A 20,109-nucleotide genomic window follows, 5' to 3' on the forward strand; every position below is an offset into this window, starting at 1 on the left:
GGATAGAATAGGTCGTATCTTTGCAATATTGCGAAGATGAAAAAATGCTGTTTTAGTAACATTAAGACTCCAGTAAAACAATTTAGCAGTTCTCAAGTCGCCCGCTGTGAGGGCGTTGAGTCGTTAAGCGAGCTCGGCGAGATGGTAACTGGAACGCCGTCGCGTCCGCCGTCAGCACGTCAGCACGTCAGCTCCGGGCCAAAACGGAGAGCAGCGTAAGGATGAGAACGGCATCGATCTTTGAACCGCGGCTGCCACGGCCTGCTTTTAATCACATTGCGCCGCAATCATGTCCTTGCTGCGTTCGGTAATGAGAGGCAAGTGCACGCAATCTGGAATGCGAGCTCGTGGACGCAGATGGCGGAACAATCTCGAGAGCGAGAGAGACTCCATGGCAGATGTCAAGATGTCAAGATGTCAAGATGTGAAGATGTCAAGATGTCATGCCCCCAAAAGGTGAACAGAATGTTAATGTGGAAAGATGAAAAGAACCCTAACCTTGAAAACTGCAGTGACCCGGTCAATGAAAACCATCCAGTGTTTTTTTTTTTTTGGAGACCTTCACGAGCAGCCGACTACTTGATGACTTCAGGGAGCGCGTGACAGCTTGCTGTTGCCACTCCGTTTATGCGGAATTACACAAACATTTTGGTGAAGGTTCCAGCCCAAATTGCTCGTGCGGTTCTCCTCTGTGTTAAAGGTCTAATTAGTAGCTCATGCTTTAAAGAGTTTAATTGTTTCTATGTGTTCACGTAACGTACGCTATGGGTGCAGCCTCCGCCGCCATCAGCCATGATGCTGGAAGCCATTAGCAAACACAAGCACAGTGAAATAGAGCATTTCCCCCCAGCGAGATCACTCTCAGATGTCTCTAAATGTGCCTGAACATCTTGGGACCCCCAACGGGGATCCTGATACCACTGCAATATGGGGGCACTTTCTTCAGGTGGGAATCACAAAGCTATGATTCATTCATTCATTTTCTAACGCTTATCCTCACAAGGGTTGTAGGGGGTGCTGGAGCCTATCCCAGCTGTCTTCGGGCGAAACAGCCAATCACAGGGCACATATAGACAAACAACCATTCACACTCACATTAGCCACGTATACATGGACCCAAATATGCTGGAGCCTATCCCAGATGTCTTCAGGCGCGACGCGGGGTACACCCTGGACCGGTCAATTTGTGGCCAATCACGGGCCACATATAGACAAACAACCATTCACACTCACATTCATACCTATGGACAATTTGGAGTGGCCAATTAACCTAGCATGTTTTTGGAATGTGGGAGGAAACCGGAGTACCCGGAGAAAACCCACGCATGCACGGGGAGAACATGCAAACTCCACACAGGGTGGGATTGAACTCGGGTGTCCTAGCTGTGAGGTCTGCGCGCTAACCACTCGACCGCCGTGCAGCCGAGAACCCGTTAACGACCTTCTAAATATTGTTTTTAACATTATTAGAGCCCTCTAGACCTTAAATAACACCCCTACAGTCACCTTTAAAATCATTCGTTCATTCATTTTCTACCGCTTGTCGTCACAAGGGTCGCGGCGGGTGCTGGAGCCTATCCCAGCTGTCTTTGGGTTGAGAGGCGGGGTACACCCTGGACTGGTGGCCAGCCAATCACAGGGCACATATAGACAAACAACCATTCACACTCACATTCATACCTATGGACAATTTGGAGTGGCCAATTAACCTAGCATGTTTTTTTGGAATGTGGGAGGAAACCGGAGTACCCGGAGAAAACCCACGCAGGGTGGGAGTTCGTTCATTCGTTCGTTCGTTCGTTCGTTCATTCATTCATTCATTCATTCTCTACCGCTTATCCTCACGAGGGGTGCTGGAGCCTATCCCAGCTGTCTTTGGGCGAGAGGTACACCCTGGACTTTGCATAAGGTTGAAATGTTAAAGAAAGACGTTATGGTTACAAAGTCTTCAACAACCATTCCAAAGTCAAACAACCATTCACACTCACATTCATACCTATGGACAATTTGGAGACAATGGACGATTAGCCTAGCATGTTTTTGGAATGTGGGAGGAAACCGGAGTACCCGGAGAAAACCCACGCATGCACGGGGAGAACATGCAAACTCCACACAGAGATGCCCGAAGGTGGAATTGAACCCTGGTCTCCTAGCTGCGAGGCCTGCACGCTAACCACTCGTGCACTGTGCAGAGTGTTTTCATAAAAAATGTAATATGATCAAAACGGCACTTTCTGTGATAGAAATACAAATGTCGTACTCTTCGAGGATCATAAGCTTGAAAATGGAGCATGAAATGTAGATGTCACAACGATTACGTTTAATTAGCCAATTAATTTAATTATCAGCCTTCCTTGGCTGACGGTAACGCTTTACCGCCATTCGCGTGATTAGCGCAGCGTGCAAGTTAGCGCTGAGAAAACGATATTCCTGGTTTCTAATTGCTGGCAGGATGAAGACATGAATGGACGCTTTCCCGTGGACGCTGCTCCGACAGCGGGCGGTTACGTCATGTTGCCTGAAGCGCGCATGTCGGCCATTTAAAAAAAATGAACGCTGTGTGATTCTTGGAACTGTCCCGACTCCAAAGTTATCTTTGGAGGCTGCAAAAGTGAAAGAAAAGTGCATTTGATACCCTCCCACATATGTTGCAGGAAGGAGAGAGGCAGCGAGCAGATGTGCGTTGGTGCGCCGGTGCGCCGCTGCGCCGGTGCGTATGTGCAAAAGCGCGGTTTGTGTGTCTGCACCATGACTCGGGTGACTTTGTGGGAAGATGAGCTAAGACGCAGGGAAAAGAGGAATGCTGTGGTTACTTTGGCGCACACTGCGGCGCGGGAAATGTGACACTTCGCGCGCACACACACAAACACACACAGCGACCGCGCCACAAGAGTTGCGAAACCGCAGTGCAACGACCCCCAGCTGTACGCATGTAGAACATTGTTATCGGACGCACGTCACAAAAGTCTTTCTTCATCGTTCAAGATCTCACATGTTCATTCAATCTCGATTTTATGAGGAGTTATAATTCGATAAAGCGCTCCGAGTCTTCATCATGTTGCTCACCAGCAGGCCTTGCGGTAGCCATGAGCGTGCGGAGGTCCAACAGAACCTCCTCAAGTGCTTCACGGCTTATTGACGACATACTCCCATTCCCGTCTCATTGTCAACGAATCCAACGCTCCCATCTTCCGATCCTGCGCTTCATAACATGGCGTTTATTGAGCTGAATGTAAATTGCGGTGATGCGCGTCAACTTCCAACGCCATGTCGCGATGTGTCACAGTGGAGAGAAGAAGAGAAGAAGCTGTTGACCCAGTGAGCTCACGTCTCGTTCTGCATTTGATGTGTTCTTAAGTGTTTTTTTTTTTTTTTTGCGGAAATGAATAAAACGCTGCATTAACTTCCAAACCGCTGTGCGCTTCCTCTGCGCCGCGCCGTTAGGAGTCCCCCTGAAGCCCAGGAAAGAGCTGGTGTTTGCCGAGCTGCCCTCGGGTCACTTGGAGATCCGCTGGTCCTCCAAGTTCAACATATCGGTGGAGCCTGTCCTCTACGTGGTGCAGCGGCGCTGGAACTTTGGCATCCATCCCAGCGAGGATGACGCGACGGAGTGGATGACCATCGCACAGGTAGGAACGTGACACGTGAAAAATACTAGTATGCTAGTAGTACATCATAGTAACGGCTCTTGTACACGTCTTCCTGCGTATGTTTGAATTCATTCATTCATTCATTTTCTACCATGGGATTGCTGGAGCCTATCCCAGCTGTCTTCATGCGAGAGGTGGCCACCAGTCCAGTGTGTACCCCGACTGGACTGGTGGCCAGCCAATCACAGGGCACATATAGACAAACAACCATTCACACTCACATTCATACCTATGGGCAATTTGGAGTGGCTAATTAACCTAGCATGTTTTTGGAATGTGGGAGGAAACCGGAGTCAAACCCACGCTTTTGAGATATTTTTTTTCGATATTTTGTCCTCTGTTTCGTAGCAAATACAATTTCAAGATTTTTTTTTTTTACTTTAACACTACATCAGGGGTGTCCAAAGTGTGGCCTGGGGGCCATTTGTGGTCCACAGCTAGGTATTTTTGGCCTGTACAGTACATTCATTCATTCATTTTCTACCACTTATCCTCACGAGGGTCGTGGGGGTGCTGGAGCCTATCCCAGCTGTCTTAGGGCGAGTTAACCTAGCATGTTTTTGGAATGTGGGAGGAAACCGGAGTACCCGGAGAAAACCCACGCATGCACGGGGGAGAACATGCAAACTACACACAGAGATGGCCGAGGGTGGAATTGAACCCTGGTCTCCTAGCTGTGAGGTCTGTGCGCTAACCACTCGACCACCGTGCAGCCCTACCTGCTTATTATGCCAATAAAAAAGTGTCAATCCAGTACTAATATTGTGCAAAAAAACTAGGTCCTGCATCTCCAATGTTGGATATTGGTGCTCCAAAAAACAATCAGTGGATTCCATACGAAACCCAACATGATCACAGCAAGTGTTTGCTGACATGCTAACAAAGTAGCGACTAGCATAGGTCAGTGATAACAGCTGTGTGGCGGTAAAAAGACGTCGCAGATGAGTGCAAAACTTGTCATGCACAAGTTTCCCGCAGCGGTCCACATGTGGGGAAGTTTAATCCGATGAACCCCGTCGTGCATATGAAGCAGCATCACGCACGAAAACTCCGAAAAATCATTAGCTCGAAGAGAAAAGAGCCAACCCTTGTCGGCGGTGAGTAATGTCGGGTTTAAACGCTTCATTGGGCACCTCCAACTTCGCTATATTATGCTATATATTATCTTTTATAATATTCCACACTACAAAACAAGTCAGAAAAGTATGTAGGGTTCCTGTTTTTCCAGCATTTTCCTTATCCGCAGATAACGAAAAAGTTTTATGGGGATTGTACCCTAGTCGATTAGGTACCTTGTTGTTTAGTAGCTCCTTTTGTTTACGTTAGTTTACATGTTTTGACGGTTTCCAGGACCGACATCGTGTATTTTAAAACTGCACCAAACATGATCTCTTCTTTTGTGCAATTGCGTCATCACCTCGGTTTGCCTCCTTCTAACAAAAGACGGATAAGTACGTCTTCGTCATTGGGCTGAAAAAAAAAAAACGTATAAATATGTCTTTTGTTAGCAAATGAGTTAATAACACACAATTCCAAAAACATGCTAGGTTAATTAGCCACTCCAAATTGTCCATAGGTATGAATGTGAGTGTGAATGGTTGTTTGTCTATATGTGCCCTGTGATTGGCTGGCCACCAGTTCAGGGTGTACCCCGCCTCTCGCCCGAAGACAGCTGGGATAGGCTCCAGCAACCCGCCGCCACCCTCGTGAGAAAATGAATGAATGAATAAGCAGGTACTACAAGGTACTATTTTTATAATATTTTATATTTATTTATATTTTATATTATAAGCATAAAATAGTATATAGAAATTTATTTATTTATGTATTTTTTATTTATTTATTTTTTATTTATTTCTATTGGTGTATTTTATTATTATATATTTATTTTATGTACACATATTTACATATTTACAACATGTAGCTTATAGCATGACACTTATACAGATACAATTAGACACATAATTCAAGGTGGAATGTTAGTATTATAAGCATAAAAATAGTGTGTGTGTCAAATATATTTTGCCCCCCCCCCCCACCGGACAGTTTTTGTAAACTCAACACGGCCCACGGGTCAAAAAGTTTGCCCACCCCTGGTTTAAACTCTTCATTGGGCACCTCCAACTTCGCTATATTATGCTATATATATTATCTTTTATAATATTCCACAATACAAAACAAGTCAGAAAAGTATGTAGGATTCCTGCTTTTGCAGCATTTTCCTTATCCGCAGATAACGAAAAAGTTGTGCCCAGAGTCTCCTCTTGAATAAAAGGAATGATGAATTTTATGAACATGTTTTGAAGAGTCTTAGCTATTTTCTAAGTCTAAGTCAATTCCATATAGCGCGTACCGTAGCATGCCACATGTTGCAGCTGTGAAAGCGCTACCTCGCGCTGAAAGACGGTTCCACGCAGTCGCTCATTCCTCAAAGTCACGGCGTCTTTTTCAAGTTTTTTTTTTTTTTTTTAAATGTGTGAAGAGAAACACGGGGATGACTGATGTGGCAGCAAACTCAAACAGGGCCCTGACCCAGCGTGAACCCTGACCCCCCCGCCGTTTGCTCTCTCCCCATCTGTCCCTCAGACTGCCGAGGAGCGCGTCCAACTGGCCGACATCAGAGCCAGCAGATGGTACCAGTTCAGAGTGGCGGCGGTCAACGTGCACGGGACCCGCGGCTTCACCGCGCCCAGCAAACACTTCCGCTCCGCTAGAGGTGTGTATGTCCTTAAACGTGCACGTGTGTGTGTGTGTGTGTGGCCTTACAGACTAGAGTGTCAGTTCCTGTTTGACACCCGCTGACCTCCATTTGTTGTGCTTAAGACCCCCGGAGCAGGTGGAGCTTTTGGGGAGAGTTGATTTACCTTCTCCTGGAAACATCCGCTCTTTGGTGCACTTTGTTTGCAACACCACTTTTAACTCTTTGTTGCCTTTTTTGAAATCCCCTCAATGCACCGTTTAGTTTGTAATACTGACATTTGATTGACACTGTCGGAGAGGTATTCATACAGTAAACCTCGGATATATCGGACTCGGATATATCGGAAATTCGCTCACAACGGACAGATAAAAAAGAACCGATTTTTCTGTAATGCATTTCCAATAAAAAATCATTGCATATATCGGATTTTTTATAACGGATTTCGCCTATTTCGGACAAAATCTCCAGTCCCGTTCCAATGCATTTCCATGAAATTTCCCTCGCATATATCGGATGACCAGTACCCCCCTGCAGTTTTTTGTTAACTGCAGTTTTTGTCAACATTACAAAAATATAAAGTCAGTTGCTGATCACTGACCCATCTCAGGGATTCATCATAATAAATATCGTAATAATGTTTTTTTTTTTTATTCCGATAACAAAAAACTGTAGAATTCTGGAAACATACTGGACTTTAAAGGGTTAAAAATATATACTTTGCTGAAACTCCAACATCACTTTCTGTCCTCTACACATCTGTCCGCCAGGGAACACATTTACTGTGACGCACATGAACGTGTCAAATGGCTTATTTACTTGTACAGTAAACCTCGGATATATCGGACTCGGATATATCGGAAATTCGCTCACAACGGACAGATAAAAAAGAACCGATTTTTCTGTAATGCATTTCCAATAAAAATTCATTGCATATATCGGATTTTTTTATAACGGATTTCGCCTATTTCGGACAAAATCTCCAGTCCCGTTCCAATGCATTTCCATGAAATTTCCCTGGCATATATCGGATGGCCGCATCGTGGCGCTCCGATTCGCCGAATCGTGACAGGCCGCTATACGACGTCATTTGCAGCGTTTGCAGCGTTGCCTGCGCGTCCAGGTACATTGGAAACATAGTCAAGGAATATATATACCGGATATAAATCCCATATATGCGTCAAACGGACATTTTCCGGTATACGCATATAACGGATTTCGCTTATATCGGACAAAACCAGTGGGAACAATTGAATCCGATATATATCCGAGCTTTACTGTATTAAGATTTTACTGTAATTATTCTGTATAAAATATCTTTTCAGGAATGGATTATTCGTATTGACATTATTTTGTCGAGCCAAAATTGCCTTGGTGCCACTGCACTTCAATTGCAGCGACATCATGAGGTTGCCTACAGCCGCAACTGTTAATTATTTTGGAACAGGCGCTAATTAGACTCTCTGACAGTTATTTGATTTGTAAACCGACGGCCACATACTAAAAAATGAAAAAGCCGAGTGGTCGCTAACTACTCGTCCACTGAGTGGGAACACGAAATGTGGGAACGTAAGCCTCCAAAACCAAGTTCAAACTGTCACAAAGTGATGTTAAATATTCCTTTACAACAATAAACATCAAGATAAAGGGCTCGCTAACAAATGTACACCGATTTAGTCTTTACCTTGCTAGCTTGAATGGTTTCCCAACAAGGTAAACAAAGAATAACATTCGTAGCCTAGCGAACTTGAATAGGAGCAATTTGTGTTTCGTTTCTGTGTAACCAAATATTCAATTATGTCTTCACAGGAAGCCCCCCCCCCTTCTTTTTACAGTCAAACCTAAATGTAATATGTCTTAAATTAGTCAGGATATTACAGCTTCTAAATGAATGCAAGCGTTGTCCTTGCCTGCAGAGACGGACGATGACGTCAAGCCCTTCGGTTGTGTAGATCTTTGCTACAGATTGTATAGCTCCCTTGTTGAATGACACTAAATAAATGTGTTTGACATGTTGGCAGGGGTCTGCGCTACACCGTTTTAGATGGAGATATTTTGTGTAGATTACTGTCTGCACTTTGTGGCCCCGCTACGTGCTAAGGGTGAATGACTATTCCTTTACGTAACCTGTTGCAAAGATTTGCTGGACCGCTGGGGCCCCGACGATGTTTCCTTCCACGCAGAGATGCAAAAAATAGAAAAATGTCAAATGTCTAATTCTAACCCTAACCCTAACCCTAACCCTAACCCTAACCCTAACCCTAACCCTAACCCTAACCCTAAAACTGTTTAGTTGCACTATTTTGAAGCGAGTTAATCCTACATGCATGTTGTGTATTAATTCAGCGGTTGGCTGAGTCTGCATCTTTTGAGAAGAAACAAAACCAAAATTTTAGCACTTTTAGCTTGATGTCTAACTTCAAGTGCAACACCGTTACGCTTGACTTCAGGGTAACTGTACGTATTTTTGCAACATTTCGCAAGAAAACAGAAGAAAAACAGACAAAATGAAGTTGTAATTTTTGGAAAAAAATTCTTGACAAAAAGTCAGAAATCTGCAAATATTATTTTTTAGAAGGAAGTTGAAATACCTGAGGACAAAAAACAGTAAAAATGGGGAAAAAAGACAGACGTTCATACTAATATGCTTTTTCACAAGCTGAAATGCAGGTTTTTTTCTTGAAATAGTATATGTTATAAATATATGTACTGTATTTTCTGGACTATAAGTCACTCCGGAGTATTTTTTTTTTCCTTTTAATTGTGGTAATTGTTTTAATTCTGTAAAGCACTTTGTGTTGCATGTCTTTGCAGGAAAAGTGCTATACAAATAAAGTTGATTTGACTTGATTTGATAAGTCGCACAAGGCCAAAAATGCATAATTAGGTAGAAAAAAAACATACATAAGTCGCACTTTTTGCGGATAATTTTATAAACTACTTGACCAAAACAGACATTAGGTCCCCTTGGAAGGCAAGTTCTAACATTAATAAAAGAATAGAGAACAGGCTGAATAGATGTAAGATATGCTAACACAATGCTTATTCAGCTACGCTAATAATAAACATAAACAGAAAAGGTGTCCATTTTTTTAAATTGATAATTCGCTCTGGAGTATAAGTCGCAGGAACAGCCAACCTATGAAAAAAAGTGCGACTTATAGTCCGGAAAATACAGTATATGTACAGTAAACCTGGGATATATCGGATTCAATTGTTCCCACTGGTTTTGTCCGATATAAGCGAAATCCGTTATATGCGTATACCGGAAAATGTCGGTTTTACGCATATATGGGATTTATATCCGGTATATGCGTAAATGGGATTTTATCCGTTATAAAAAGGCACTTCCTTGACTATGTTTCCAATGTACCTGGACGCGCAGGCAACGCTGCAAACGCTGCAAATGACGTCGTATAGCGGCCTGTCACGATTCGGCGAATCGGGGAGCGCCACGATGCGGCCATCCGATATATGCCAGGGAAATTTCATGGAAATGCATTGGAACGGGACTGGAGATTTTGTCCGAAATAGGCGAAATCCGTTATGAAAAAATCCGATATATGCAATGAATTTTTATTGGAAATGCATTACAGAAAAATTGGTTCTTTTTTATCTGTCCGTTGTGAGCGAATTTCTGATATATCCGAGTCCGATGTATCCGAGGTTTACTGTATAATGTCAGACAAAATGAAGTTGAAATTTTTGGAAAAAATTATTGAAAAAAGAAAGTCAGAAATCTGCAAATATTATTTGAGAAGAAAGTTGAAATATCTGAGGACAAAAAACAGTAAAAATGGGGAAAAAAAGAATTCATACTAATATGCTTTTTCACAAGCAGAAATGCAGGTTTTTTTCTTGAAATAGTACATGTAATATATATATGTACCGTATTTTCTGGACTATAAGTCGCTCCGGAGTATAAGTCGCACAAGGCCAAAAATGCATAATTAGGTAGAAAAAAACATACATAAGTCGCACTTTTTGCGGGTAATTTATTTTACAAACTACTAGTCCAAAACAGACATTACGTCCTCTTGGAAGGCAAATTCTAACATTAATAAAAGAATAGAGAACAGGCTGAATAGGTGTAAGATATGCTAACACAATGCTTATTCAGCTACGCTAAAAATAAACATAAACAGAAAAGGTGTCCATTTTTTTTTATTGATAATTCGCTTTGGAGTATAAGTCACAGGAACAGCCAACCTATGAAAAAAAGTGCGACTTATAGTCTGGAAAATACAGTATATGTACAGTAAACCTCGGATATATCGGATTCAATTGTTCCCACTGGTTTTGTCCGATATAAGCGAAATCCGTTATATGCGTATACCGGAAAATGTCCGTTTTACGCATATATGGGATTTATATCCGGTATATGCGTAAATGGGATTTTATCCGTTATAAAAAGGCACTTCCTTGACTATGTTTCCAATGTACCTGGACGCGCAGGCAACGCTGCAAACGCTGCAAATGACGTCGTATAGCGGCCTGTCACGATTCGGCGAATCGGAGCGCCACGATGCGGCCATCCGATATATGCCAGGGAAATTTCATGGAAATGCATTGGAACGGGACTGGAGATTTTGTCCGAAATAGGCGAAATCCGTTATAAAAAATCCGATATATGCAATGAATTTTTATTGGAAATACAGAAAATTACAGAAAAATCGCTTCTTTTTTATCTGTCCGTTGTGAGCGAATTTCCGATATATCCGAGTCCGATATATCCTAGGTTTACTGTATAATGTCAGACAAAATGAAGTTGAAATTTTTGGAAAAAATTATTGAAAAAAGAAAGTCAGAAATCTGCAAATATTATTTGAGAAGAAAGTTGAAATACCTGAGGACAAAAAACAGTAAAAATGGAGAAAAAAAGAGTTCATACTAATATGCTTTTTCACAAGCTGAAATGCAGGTTTTTTTCTTGAAATAGTATATTTAATATATATATGTACCGCATTTTCTGGACTATAAGTCGCACCGGAGTATAAGTCGCACAAGGCCAAAAATGCATAATTAGGTAGAAAAAAACATACATAAGTCGCACTTTTTGCGGATAATTTTATAAACTACTTGACCAAAACAGACATTACGTCCTCTTGGAAGGCAAATTCTAACATTAATAAAAGAATAGAGAACAGGCTGAATAGGTGTAAGATATGCTAACACAATGCTTATTCAGCTAAGCTAATAATAAACATAAACACAAAAGGTGTCCATTTTTTTTGTAACATAAAGTTTTTTAATTGATAATTCGCTCTGGAGTATAAGTCGCAGGAACAGCCAACCTATGAAAAAAAGTATGACTTATAGTCCGGAAAATACAGTATATAGATATATGTATATTGCTGGAAAAGTTTGGACACCCCTGGTGTCGCTATAAGAGTAACTATTAATTTACTACTGTGCTTTATTGGTCCAGTTTCTAGTTTGTTGAGCTAAATCCAAACAGTACTCCACTGTGGAATAATTTCTCAATACTACCCGGGGCATGGACACAGGAGTTCAGAACATTCATTTAAATATACGTTATTGCACCTACATCCACTCCGAACACAGATTGTTCATTTAAAACCTGTTCCACAGACAAAAAGCGATGTGTGTCTTCCGGCACTGTCAATCCTTCATCGTGCATTTGGTCCCCAGAGTGTTTCTGGATGGTTGGTCTGACGGAGCGTGGCACCAGGTGGGAAAAGGATTTCGGCTCCGGGGATTGAAAGCGATCCCCCCAATCAGGCCAATCAGTGCCAGAACATTGATAGATTGATGGGGGCTGTCATGGATTTGATGAGTTCCGGGACATTCGGTCACAGCGTCGTTATTTACATAGCGTGGCGGTATCATCTGATTGCAATTTTGGCCTGGTACTCTGTGTGTTAGGGCAATTTGTAACCAGGGGGAGGATTATTTGTCTTGCGCCGCCAACGTCAGCTGGTATGCGGAGCCCGTGTGACCGCCCGTGTGTGTTTTTGGACGGGGTTAAATATGTTGCAGGTGGGGGAGAATCGGAATCGGGCTTGTGATGTGAATCATTTTCTCATTATCCCTCCGCTCCGATGCCTGGCAAGTGGCCCCGCCTCGTTCTTCCTGGAGAAAGGGTTAGGGTTAGGGTTAGGGTTAGGGTTAGGGTTAGGGTTAGGGTTAGGGTTAGGGTTATTCCGAGCGCTGCGACGGTGGTGCATCTGTTAACCCCTGACACCTTCTTTTGGGTCCTGCTGGAACGCCGTCATAGCTGTGACATGACACCTGTCATAACATGTCAGTGGAGGACTAATTACTTTACATCGTGTCATACCGGTTCCCCTCCTCGGCTGAAGTGCAAACCCTCAAGTGGTGAAAGGCGTTTTTGGCCAGAAAGCTACTCCACCTTAAATTAGACTTAGAGGCCCTTCTGGTCTTAAACGTCTGCAGATGTGTGAGATTTGTCACCAGCGACGGCGTTATTTCCTTTTGTCTTCAGATCCGTCCGCCCCTCCACGCCCCAGCAGTCTTCGTGTCACCAACGTGACGCAAGGAGATGAAGGACTGGTGACAGTTCGTCTCAATTGGACCTTGCCAGAGGAGCCCGACATCCCCATTCATCACTACAAAGTGTTCTGGAGCTGGACCGTACCCACCAAGTCCACGGTTCCGTCCAAGAAGAGAAGGAGAAAGACCACCAAGGGGGTAATGCGCTCCTGACATTTTCGGTTTCTTTCTCGCTGTCGTTTTCCGCTTTCCGACATCACGGCGTGCCAAGCCGTCAGTCGCAAGGAGATTCAAATATTGTTTGTTATTTCACCACATTTAGGAAGACATTAATTGTCATACAAAGATATAATATTGGCTGGTTATTAACTTCAAGTAAGCGTTTATTTATGTCTACTGGCATCTATCACTTTTGCTGCTCTGGGAAAAAAAAAAAAAAACATTATTGGTGTCAGTTCCTGCATCTGTGATCACATGTCATAATTACATTCATGCTAACAAGAGTACAAATGATAAACACTTATGATTATTTTATGATGCTTTGATTGGCATGTGCAGTGTTTTCATAGTGGTAGTTCATCTTCACTGATTAACTCAAAGTACATTTTAGTTGGAGATCATTTTAATCATTTTAGGGTCGATGCCAGAAGTCTAGTCCAATGTGTGACACGGGGAAGACTCCACTAACACTCCGATATATGGGGCATTCCCGACGCCCTGAAAAGCGCCCTTTCGGGGGTTTTCTGATCAGCCTGAACCAATTACTTAACTAGGAATTATAGTGCTGGAGCCTATCCCAGCTGTCTTCACGCGTACAGGTACAGGTACCTGGACTGGTGACCAGCCAATCACAGGGCACATATAGACAAACAACCAATTTTGAGGAGCACCACTGTGGAGGTTTTCCTGCAGTTCAGCAAAGCCTAACCTATTTATGAAATGGGTCCTGAGACCAGTAAATGAGAACTATAAATCCACGGTACAGTAAACCTCGGATATATCGGATTCAATTGTTCCCACTGGTTTTGTCCGATATAAGCGAAATCCGTTATATGCGTATACCGGAAAATGTCCGTTTTACGCACATATCGGATTTATATCCGGTATATGCGTAAATAAAGATTTTATCCGTTATAAAAAGGCACTTCCTTGACTATGTTTCCAATGTACCTGGACGCGCAGGCAACGCTGCAAACGCTGCAAATGACGTCGTATAGCGGCCTGTCACGATTCGGCGAATCGGGGAGCGCCACGATGCGGCCATCTGATATATGCGAGGGAAATTTAATGGAAATGCATTGGAACGGGACTGGAGATTTTGTCCGAAATAGGCGAAATCCGTTATAAAAAATCTCGATATATGCAATGAATTTTTATTGGAAATGCATTACAGAAAAATCGGTTCTTTTTTATCTGTCCGTTGTGAGCGAATTTCCGATATATCCGAGTCCGATATATCCGAGGTTTACTATATTACTCATTTTCTCCTACCAATCGGACTGTCACCGATCCATTAACGAGTGAAATATATACACAACAGGGCGACACGGCGGTCTAGTGGTTAGCGCGCAGACCTCACAGCTAGGAGACCAGGGTTCAATCCCCACCCTCGGCCATCTCTGTGTGGAGTTTGCATGTTCTCCCCGTGCATGCGTGGGTTTTCTCCGGGTACTCCGGTTTCCTCCCACATTCCAAAAACATGCTAGGTTAATTGGCGACTCCAAATTGTCCATAGGTATGAATGTGAGTGTGAATGGTTGTTTGTCTATATGTTCCCTGTGATTGGCTGGCGACCAGTCCAGGGTGTACCCCGCCTCTCACCCGAAGACAGCTGGGATAGGCTCCAGCACCCCCGCGACCCTCGTGAGGAAAAGCGGTAGAAAATGAATGAATGAATGAATATATACACAACATTGACTGCGACCACATGAATTTGACTATAAAGTCTTATAAATTCACTATAACGTAGTGAGTCCTTGTCCGTGTCATAAATCTATCATTATATGAGCGCAGAGTCGCATACCTGAGGTTCTCTATCTGTGAAAATCATTCAATCATTAGGGACGCTAGCAAAAAAAAGGCCTACTTGTCTAGACAGGGCGCACACACCTGCGGAGAGTCTTCTCCTGAATTAGCTTTTTTAAATGAAGAGCAGATGTGGCACAGAGAGCAGAGACACCAGACACCATATTGACACATGTACTACTGCTTTCCACTTTGGCACCTTGGGGCTTTTCAAAGCACCCTGCCGGCCCAAGAATGTCAAAACACGCGCAGTCAATAACAAGAGCTCATCAAGGACTCACGCTGTTGATGGAATGCAAGGAGTCCGACTCGGAAGGGGGGGATGAAGCCCTGGGAGGCTGTGACAACACGGCTCCCTTGCTTCAAACCCTGACGGCTATCTTCTCGCCACGGTGCCTTCCTCAGCTCCACATGTGTTCTTCATAAGCAGGGCTTTCCCGCAGGCTTTGCTCGGCAGAGGCTAAGCTCGGTGCTGCGATGGCGACAAGCATTTTTTGAGAGAAGGCGCTTCGGTGACGGCGTGCAAATGCCAACCTCTGAGATGTTTCTGTTGCCGCAGGCTCAGACGTGGGTGGAGCTGGAGGCCCTGCAAGCAAACGTCAGCTACACAGTGGAGCTCCAGGCTGTGACGTACTGGGGACAGGTGCGACTGAAGAGTTCCAAGGCCTTGCTGCAGTTCAGCACCTCCCAGAATTCCGAATCAGGTAAACACGACTAAGTTGGATAATATTTACGCATTCCTTAAGGTGCCATTGTGTGTCCAGAAAAATGGATCAACAATTTGACTTATTAGCCACGTTTTTCTCTTTCCGAACGGAATCTTTCCGAATGACCTTTCCGAAAGCAATGGTATACATGGAAAGGAATATTCCAATCTCTTGTCTACATTCATTCATTCATTCATTCATTCATTTTCTACCGCTTTTCCTCACGAGGGTCGCGGGGGATGCTGGAGCCTATCCCAGCTGTCTTCGGGCGTAAGGCGGGGTACACCCTGGACTGGTCGCCAGCCAATCACAGTAATCCCTCGTTTATTGCAGTCATTTGGTTCAAGACTTGACTGTGAATTTCCCAAGTAGGATTCCTTATTTATTATTGAGTCCGGGTGCCAGGCATGCCCGTTCAGTGGAGGACCCAGAACAGACGTAAGATTCATGTCTCACAGCAATGCCCTACCCGTGGAACTGGATGAAGCCGCCCCCGTAACCTGAACCCGGCTAAGCGGAAGAAAATGGACGGATTTACTTTTAAACCACAATTGTAAACACAGACCCACAGTCTTAAAATGTGGCCAGAAACTTAAGAAGCCATGTAATGTAACATGACTTTAAATGCTATAATACGCAATAAGCTTAGTAACTGAAGCTCTGTGTGATAGCCGAGCAATTCCAAAGGTAGCTATTAGACCAGGGGTGCTCACACTTTTTCAGCATGCGAGCTACTTTTAAAATGACCAAGTCAAAATGATCTACCCACTACAAAAATGCAAAACATCTATTTATTTTCAAATGTATTGAGGATTGTTTGTACGTACAATGTATGTTGATGTACCTTACATAACCAAATGAGCCAATATTGCAAAACACACATAATTAACTATTAACATTTTTTGTAATTACCTGAGTTTACTTTGATGACTTGCACTGAATTGAACCAGCCAGGGATGCATAGTCCGGACAGTAGCTGCTGATAGCCAGCCTCAAGCACACTTCCAAATGTTTATCAGTCATGGATAATATCCGTATCATAATATCCGTATAATATTCCATATCCGTATGGAAGTGATATGTTTTTTGCCTTTTTACTTGGTCCAGTTTTTGCCTTTTTACTTGGTCCAGCTCCTTCACTCATTTTAGTGACCATAAACTTTAGCGAGGGCTTAAAATCTCGCAATTCGCCGACTAGCTTAGCACTTTGCATCGTTGTTTACGCATGAGCGGTGACCTAAAGGTCAAAATTCAGTTGTCATCTGATTGGTTGTCCTGTATGTCAATCAAGTAACGGGGATGGATGATAGGCTGACATCGTAAGTTCTGCTGCACTTAGAGACGTCGTTTGATTTGATTGGTCGCCCGAAGGGCAACATTCAGTTGTCATCTGAATGGCTGCCCTGTATGTCAATCAAGTGACGGCATTGATGCTGGGATGATATTTTTTTAATGTCACGCCGCGATCGACCAGTACCACCTCCGCGATCGACCGGTAGCTCGCGATCGACTTAATGAGCACCCCTGTATTAGACAAATGCTGTTTGTTTGCATTCTGTAAGTACTAAATGTACTGTAATATTACCATTAGTAGTCTGCCTTCTGCACAGACTGAGCCTCAGTGCTAGGAGCGTATACATTTGAAGCATAGAAGTCTATGCCGCTAACCTTGGCGCTGTTGGTACCCATCCAGCTCCGGCACATTCATGCATAAAGAACATGTTGTAGCTGCCAGGAGATTTTACAAGGAAACTCTTGTCTTTGTGTTGCCGTGCCGCTGCCATGACACAGTCCGTGTTGTGTTTAAGCTGCACAAGCAAACATTTCACATTTCTCATTTCTCCTTCCTAGTAAAATCGCCGCACAAGTCAAAGAAGGAGGAGATACCCCCTTCTGGAGCGACCTTGGCAAAGGCTAAGCGACCTTCCGGCCCTCTGGAGGTGGGCACACCGTTCTACCTGGATGGCCAGCTCCAAGTTCGTGTTTACTGGAAGAACCGTGGAGGTACAATCCAATCTGTCTTGATTGATAGCTTTAATAAACTCCCATTAGCACCCCGGCCCGGCCAGGCCATGAACGACGAATGCCATCGTAATGTGTTATGCTTGGCTCTGACCGCCCAAACAATAGAAGAATCTTTCATAAGTCTGTTACCTGATTGTGAAAGCGCTCTAAATAAATCAATGTGTCTTTGTGTGGGTAATGTGAGCGGCGGGGAAATTGCCGTAAAAGCCACACTTGAGCTGGCAGAGCGCAGCCACTGTTTAGTAAAGAACAATAAACACTCGGAGCGGGAGCTGCGCAAAGGGATTTATTGACAGCTGCCTTTAATAGATCCTCGCTTCGGCGGCGAAGCGGTTGAAGCTGATGTCACACACAGCAGGAAGGGATGCACAAGGGGGTTAAAGCATTTACTGTATCGGAATGCCTGTCCCAGCGGTGTCCATTCCGCAGCATATTCCCCCCAAGTTAATACCTTGGTGGAAATATGGAAGCCTTGAAAGCAACGCTCTCAGGGTACCCTGTCAAGTTCCATTGGCTGGTCTATGTTCTGTTACTAATATATGTCAGGGGCCAAGCCAAACTCTACATCCCCGAGTCAAGAATGCAAAGCCTGGCTTCAGGGGAAGGCCTGGTGAGACACCAACTGCTGAATCAGAGAGCGAGGCGAGGAGATGGAGTCGGCCCAAAAGCTGTTCGCAGGGTTGGCTTGGACTCAGCATGCTGAGTGATGCTAACTGCGATCAATCATGGCCGGGGAATCACTGCCTTGGAGAACATTGTAAATCCTCTTCCAGGCTCCGTCTGCAGTGTACAGTATGCGGCGTTGCCATTCATTAGGCTTGAGGGATGACCCGGTCTTTGGGACGGTGTACAAGCCTGGTGCTACTACTGTAAACGCAACGACGGTCCTGGCAGTCGGGAGTCAGACGACATCTGGTTTGTGTGACCGGGACAGGTTAACCGGACCGTGATTAAACCCTCATTCGTTGTGATCCAAAGCAGCTCGGGCCTCTGGGTTGTCTCCAGAACACTTAAGCTAACTCCACTGTACGCTTGGTCGGACAATATATCGCTGTCTGCAACACACAGACAAAAAAGCCAGTTGGACGGCGTCGACAGGCAGCGACAGTTCCGGGGTTCGATTCCACTCAACATCCAGCAAACACTGCTGCTGTTCTCTACCTGATTTGCATGTCCCGGTTCTTGTTCTACACGCCGCCACCTCTCTCCGCCAGACACCGGCTAAGCATATCTTGTTTATTTTTCTCTCTCCTACTTCCTGGTAGCCTGTAATTCCTCTCTTCTGCTTCCAAAGAGCTCAGGGGCTACAAGTGCCAGCGCTGCGTCTAAGCCTTCAAAGGGCCCCTTTTATCTCCCTGCCGCAACCCCGGCCCCCGCTGGAAGGCGAACGAAGCATTGCTCAATTATTAATCGGACAAGTTTTTGCACACGTTCAAGAGACACAGTTGAATGAATAATGGATTTGGTAACATTAGAGGAGGGCCGCGCTGATGATGAGCTCATGAGAGGCAAGAGTGCGTTTAGGAGCGCTAATGTGTCCCATTATGGCCATTCCGGCTGCCTGACGTTCCGATTTTTTTAGCCTTTTCGGGGTCCAAACTGACATTCAGTTGACTTGATAGCAAACAGCTGCAACGCCATCGTCCGTGCCGGACTGTGCATCTGTCCACTATTTACTGTCTGTTAGCTCTGCTTTAATTCTCGACCAAGTCCCCAGGGAAATATCTGGAAAGATTTTTAGCCGCTAAACGCTTCGCTGTGTTCACTAGCTGCTAAATGTGTGTGTGTGTGTGTGTGTGTTGGTGCCAAATGGGCAGCGTAAAGTGGGCTTTTAGAGATTCAACCGAGAACGCAGCTGCAAAGAAAACAGAAGTGTGAACCAGAACAGCCTGACAGCTAAAAACAAAACAAAACAGTAGATTCTCTGTAATTCTCTGTAGATCCATCAAACCAACTGTCAACAATTAATTATCTGGGAGCGACTTTCAAAGTCTCTTTTCAGAGTTTAAAAAAGTCGGGAGGGAGCGAAATGGAAGCTATCTTGTCATTTGATCATTTCAGGCTGCCTAATGAAATATCATGTATACTGCCAGACTAGGATTAGGAGTAATGGGAGTTACTACAGTAAACCTCGGATATATCGGACTCGGATATATCGGAAATTCGCTCACAACGGACAGATAAAAAAGAACCGATTTTTCTGTAATGCATTTCCAATAAAAATTCATTGCATATATCGGATTTTTTATAACGAATTTTGCCTATTTCGGACAAAATCTCCAGTCCCGTTCCAATGCATTTCCATGAAATTTCCCTGGCATATATCGGATGGCCGCATCGTGGCGCTCCGATTCGCCGAATCGTGACAGGCCGCTATACGACGTCATTTGCAGCGTTGCCTGCGCGTCCAGGTACATTGGAAACATAGTCAAGGAAGTGCCTTTTTATAACGGATAAAATCCCATTTACGCATATACCGGATATAAATCCCATATATGCGTAAAACGGACATTTTCCGGTATACACATAT

The 20,109-nt window shown here is 44.1% G+C and overlaps 1 protein-coding gene across 5 annotated transcripts in view; it reads left to right on the forward strand.

The window, feature by feature from the left end:
• Window positions 1-20,109, forward strand: part of LOC131135868 (anosmin-1) — a 94,903-nt gene that overhangs the window by 60,999 nt on the left and 13,795 nt on the right. For all 5 annotated transcript variants that reach the window (XM_058082263.1, XM_058082266.1, XM_058082267.1 and 2 more), the window contains 5 exons: window positions 3,445-3,629; window positions 6,237-6,366; window positions 12,815-13,020; window positions 15,407-15,551; window positions 17,406-17,558. In XM_058082263.1, coding sequence (XP_057938246.1) covers window positions 3,445-3,629; window positions 6,237-6,366; window positions 12,815-13,020; window positions 15,407-15,551; window positions 17,406-17,558 — 819 coding nt within the window. The remainder of the gene's footprint in view (window positions 1-3,444; window positions 3,630-6,236; window positions 6,367-12,814; window positions 13,021-15,406; window positions 15,552-17,405; window positions 17,559-20,109) is intronic.

Source organism: Doryrhamphus excisus, chromosome 9, assembly GCF_030265055.1.
Source record: "Doryrhamphus excisus isolate RoL2022-K1 chromosome 9, RoL_Dexc_1.0, whole genome shotgun sequence".
NCBI classification, from domain to species: domain Eukaryota; kingdom Metazoa; phylum Chordata; class Actinopteri; order Syngnathiformes; family Syngnathidae; genus Doryrhamphus; species Doryrhamphus excisus.